General features: G+C 36.7%; 1 protein-coding gene across 5 annotated transcripts; it reads left to right on the top strand.

Annotated features, from left to right (window-relative positions):
* Positions 1–218: 218 nt before the first annotated feature.
* On the top strand, positions 219–4303 carry tnni2b.1 (troponin I type 2b (skeletal, fast), tandem duplicate 1). Of its 5 annotated transcripts, none has more exons than XM_052144360.1 (8): positions 247–282; positions 1258–1439; positions 1670–1750; positions 2047–2083; positions 2196–2324; positions 2603–2692; positions 2802–2978; positions 3884–4303. In XM_052144360.1, the coding sequence occupies exons 3-8, from the start codon at positions 1743–1745 to the stop codon at positions 3971–3973; spliced, it is 531 nt and encodes a 176-aa protein (XP_052000320.1). In that variant the 5' UTR covers positions 247–282; positions 1258–1439; positions 1670–1742; the 3' UTR covers positions 3974–4303. The 5 variants fall into 5 exon arrangements, with proteins under 5 accessions (XP_052000313.1, XP_052000320.1, XP_052000334.1 ...); XM_052144374.1 differs by having other exon boundaries at positions 1700–1750; XM_052144353.1 differs by lacking the exon at positions 1258–1439 and having other exon boundaries at positions 219–282.
* Positions 4304–5047: the final 744 nt, after the last annotated feature.

The following is a 5047-nucleotide window of genomic DNA, read 5'->3' on the forward strand; positions in this document are numbered from 1 at the left end:
GTGTGTGTGTGTGTGTGTGTGTGTGTGTGTGTGTGTGTGTGTGTGTGTGTGTGTGTGTGTGTTTGGGTATGTGTGTGTGTGTTTGTGTGTGTGTGTGTGTGTGCAGTGATTGTGGGGGAGACCGGGTGTTGAGAATTAAGGATCTCATTGGCTTAAGGAAAAATCTGTTTCCTTAAAGAGAATGGAGAAGCCATTTGTGAAGCCTATATAAACCCATCTAATGTCATAGCCTCACACTCTTTTCCTGTAATCCTCTCAGAACTTCCTTCTGCACACTTAAAGGTGAGTCTCTCTATTACTCTGCCCATCTCTGAGGGCAGCAAAAGTACTGGGATTTATCACTCTAACATTAGAGCATGTAACTGATCTCAGTAACAGGAGAAGTGTGTACACATACTGAGCAGCCAGGCTCATATAATACCTGCTAAATGTCTATAGTAGCTGTACATCAGCACCAGAGAAAGTCTTGTTTGATCATAGAGAACAAGCTTACATGCTTGTGGGATTATTTACACCCTGTTGTCTCATGAGCTATTAATTTAGAATGAATTTTATTTACTTCACTAGAGAATATTGGAAGATTTCTCCAACAAAAGAGCGGATTTACAAATATGTCAGCATGTACACACTGATCAGTTAGAAAATGAGAGCACCGAATCATATCAGAAAAAGTTGGCAAATATGATATACTGTGTTTTACCATAAATAAGTGTTGATTATTTAAAAATCTTTTTTGAACTATTTAGATTAATAATCATCTTTTTACAGCATTGTAAAGCCAGCATTTAGTGCATATTTTTGGTATTGTTTGGGAAGGGTATATTTATTTCAGTGTAAAAGTATATTAATACTAGAATATATTCACAGAATCTCTATATTTTATATTCTGCATAGTTAAATATAATATGTATATAATCTCTATATTCTACAGTATAGAATATATTCTACACTGTAATATATTCTAATGTACATATAAATATATTCTATAAATTTCTTTAAGCATCTCAAAGGAGCATCTTTCTAGTTTCAGTTCATCAACATTTTTTATACATACAAAGCATTTTTACTACATATAGTACAAATCACCATTTACATATTTCCATTGTTTTGCAATTACCTGATGACATACTTTATTATTAGGGAATATTTTTTTTGACAATGAAATTTTGCCCCAACTCAGTACACAATCAATATTTTTAAAGAAAAGCACTGCTATAGATAATTAAACTAGTATAAAGCATGTCTGCCATTGTGAAGGGTCTCAGCTGTTGTGTCTGGAAGCTGAGGAGATTCCTCAAGAGGCAGCAGGTCACCTCTCAGCTGTCTAAGTCTCCTATATTGGGTGTGTGACCTCCAGCATCCTACAAAGGAACACCAAAAAAGAGCACAAGACAACTGTTCCTCAAATTCAAACTCTTAAACACCTAACACTTTTGCGGGTATTGGCACTCTCATACACGTATGCACCCTTTAAAGAGCCCTCACTGTCACACACACACACACACACACACACACACACACACACACACACACACACACACACACACACACACACACACACACACACACACACACACACACACACACACACACACACACTCTTTCTATCCAAATTTAGACCTGATGCTTGGCTGATGACTGAATTTAAATTGTTTCCATTTGATTGAAGGCAACAACATTCCCCTCCCTCCACCCACAGGCATCTTCAACTTTACAGGGGTTGCCACAAAGAAACGGCCAAGATGTCCGAGTAAGAATTGGTTTACATCATGATCTTTGTGTGGTATGAAAGTGTATGTAGCCACATCTAAAATGATAAATTAACTCTGAGTGAATGATCGCATCATTCAGTCCTGCATTATTCAAGTCAGATAATACATTTAGCATAACAAATGCAAATAAATAATAATTTAGCTTTTTTAAACATTACTATGACTCAAACTAGAAATCTAAATCATACAATAATAAAAAGCGTTTCTCCCATAACAATTAACGGGCTGATGAATTATTCTGTGCTCACTGTTTATAAACCACTATTTCTGACAGGAAAAAGATGACGTCCAGCCGTAGGCACCATCTGAAGGTGAGGTCATCTAGTCTTCTTAAGCACTGGCCTAAAGCTCTGTGCTACTGTATGAGCCATCAGTGAGTCACTTGCTGATCCTCTGTGCATCTTCTCTGTCTTTGTGCTTCAGAGTTTGTTGCTTCAGATCGCTTACGGGATTTTAGAGGTAGAAACAGCTGAGGCAGAGCAAGAAAAACAGAGATACATGCAGGAGAACTGCCCTGCTCTCTCACTGCCCGGAAACATGCAAGGACTACAGGTACAGACACAGAATCACAACAGGCTTCCAAAAACTTGTTTTTCTGTGGAACATAAAAGGAGGCTTTAGGCGGACTGACAGCTTCTGTCACCATTCATTTTCATTGTATGAACATCTCTAACATCTGCATGAAATATGAAACTTAATCTGTCACAGTTATTGCTGAGTGATGTGTAACCATGGAAGGGTGCAGCTCAATGTGTGTTAAAAAATTGTCAGTATAACCAAATGAGTAACTCTCAGTGTATATGTGTCTGCATGTGTCCTTATATCTAAAGGATCTGTGTAAAAAGTTGCACCAGCAGATTGATATCGTTGACGAACAAAGGTACGATATGGAGAGCAAGTTGGCCAAGTCAGACAAGGAGGTACTTATGGCAATAAAACTGAATCCTGACTTCTTCTTTCAAAGATGTATTTAACTTCTTTGTTGGGCATGCCTTTTCAAAAGCATCACTTTTTCCTTGATCTCTTGAGGTTGAGGATCTGAAGATAAAGGTTCAGGACCTAAAAGGTAAATTCAAGAAGCCCGTTTTGAAGAAAGTACGCATGTCTGCTGATGCCATGCTACAGGCTCTGCTGGGCTCCAAACACAAGGTGTCCCTGGACCTGAGAGCCAACCTCAAACAAGTCAAAAAGGAGGTCAAGGAGGAGGTGAGCCTATACTGTTGCCCTTTCAAAACACATATAAAGAGGCACGTGTAATGAAATGTGGCCGTATCTCTCTCTCTCTCTCTCTCTCTTTGTGTAAATTTCAGTCTCAGCATTAATGTTAGTAGTTCACCCAAAAATTTAAATTATTTTATCATATACTCACCATTCCATATATATATATATATATATATATATATATATATATATATATATATATATATATACAGTATATATATATCTTTCTATCTTCTGAAGAACACAAACAAAAATTTTTAGAAGAATTTCTCAGCTCTTTGGTCCATATATTGTAAGTGAATGGTGACCAAATCTTTGAAGCTCCAAAAAACACATAAAAGCAGCATCTAAAATGTAAAATGTGACTCCCGTGTTTTAATACATGTCTTCTGATTCTGATGCAATCCAAGAGGTGAAAACAGACCAAATTATTTCAGAATAAATCTTGACATCAGCAGTCTCCTTGGTGTAATCGAGCTTGAAATCATGATTGTGCCTAGAGACTGCAATGGCAAGATGTACTAATGAAAAGGAGTTAAATTTTGGTCGATTAGATCGCTTAAGAAGACATGGATTAAAACACTGAATTCGCTGCCTTCATGTTTTTGGAGCTTCAAAGTTTTGGTCACCATTCACTTGCATTGCATAGACCATCTGAACTGAGATACTCTTTAAAAATCATCATTTGTGTTCAGCGGATGAAAGAAAGCCATACACATCTGGGATGGCATGAGGGTGAGTAAATGATGGGAGAACTGAAATTTTTGGGTTAACCATACCTGTAATATGGAGACTTTGTGTACATGTGTAATTAGATATTGAAAGTATTCTGAAAGAGGACACAGTACAGGTGAAGGCTCTAAAACCTATTGCTTTTTCTGCCACTGTAGGAGAAGGATTCTGTAGGTGACTGGCGAAAGAACATTGAGGATAAGGCTGGTATGGATGGCAGGAAGAAGATGTTTGAATCTGAGGCCTGATTCTCTTTCACGCCAACATTTTTACATTTCCATTTAATGGTTTATTTGGTCAGGTTGTCTAAATGCTTGTGGTCTTCAGGGTTTTAAGAGCGAATAAACATGTGTAAAATAAAATCTATCATGTGAAGTGATGCAAGTGTTACAGAAGGTATGCTTGAATGGGGATTTGGTGTACAGCATGTGAGGGGTGGATAATTTGTTAAAGATGAATCTAATTTGTGGTCTTTGCCAATATAACAGAATTAATTGATACTGATCAGTAAAACCCATTTTAAACCTTTCAAAGTGTTAGGAGACGAGTTTGCTGTAAAAAAATAAAATGCAAATCAAAGAGTCAAAATATTGTTCTGTTGTTTTTACACCAAACATTATTTCCCCTTTACCATGTATTTACCATCACTTTGATTAACTTAGAAAATGTAACTGAAAGCCCAAATCTCTGTCTTTGAATTTGTCGAAAGAAGGAATGACGGAGGGAAGATTTTAAGCATATAGTGATGGTTTAGAACTCATGACAAGTATTGTATTTTCTTTCCTCTTGAGTTGGAGGTGTGTCAGTTAAAGAAATGATGGTACAAGATATTTAATGCTGACTTTTGTATTCTTCTTTTATATAAGTAGACACGCCTTTAACATACAGTACTGTAATACGATAATCTGCTGAAGTTCATACATCTGAGCCAACATAATTAGACATTATCAAATATCGCCCTCTTATTATTTTGACTCACCAGTGTGTAGTAGTTATTATTATAATATTTTAATAGTGATTCTATTATTCATATTATTTTACTAAGGCTATGATTAACCTGCTTATTATCTTTGGCGGTTAGACAACAGGCAAAATGTGCATTTGCTTGTTCTGCTGTGAGGCACAGTTTAAACTGAAATTTTGACAACACACAGACTATTAACAGTCCTGCAATGCTATTGTTTTGGAGTGTGTATGTGTCTCTGTGTGTGTGGTATCATCTTACTTTCCCAAGGGGCTGTCACATGACTGGTTAGCTTTCTGCTGATTGGAAGAGAACTCGAAAAGACAGGAGCCAGAGTTTCAAAGCTCTGAATGAAAAA

The sequence above is a fragment of the Xyrauchen texanus genome, chromosome 2 (assembly GCF_025860055.1).
Source record: "Xyrauchen texanus isolate HMW12.3.18 chromosome 2, RBS_HiC_50CHRs, whole genome shotgun sequence".
Lineage (NCBI taxonomy): Eukaryota > Metazoa > Chordata > Actinopteri > Cypriniformes > Catostomidae > Xyrauchen > Xyrauchen texanus.

Excerpts from the sequence above, each read along its gene's own strand:
- tnni2b.1 (XM_052144353.1), top strand. Across the intron at positions 2,325-2,602 it reads GAAACATGCAAGGACTACAG|GATCTGTGTAAAAAGTTGCA; the intron begins GTACAGACACAG and ends TTATATCTAAAG. Across the intron at positions 2,693-2,801 it reads TGGCCAAGTCAGACAAGGAG|GTTGAGGATCTGAAGATAAA; the intron begins GTACTTATGGCA and ends TGATCTCTTGAG.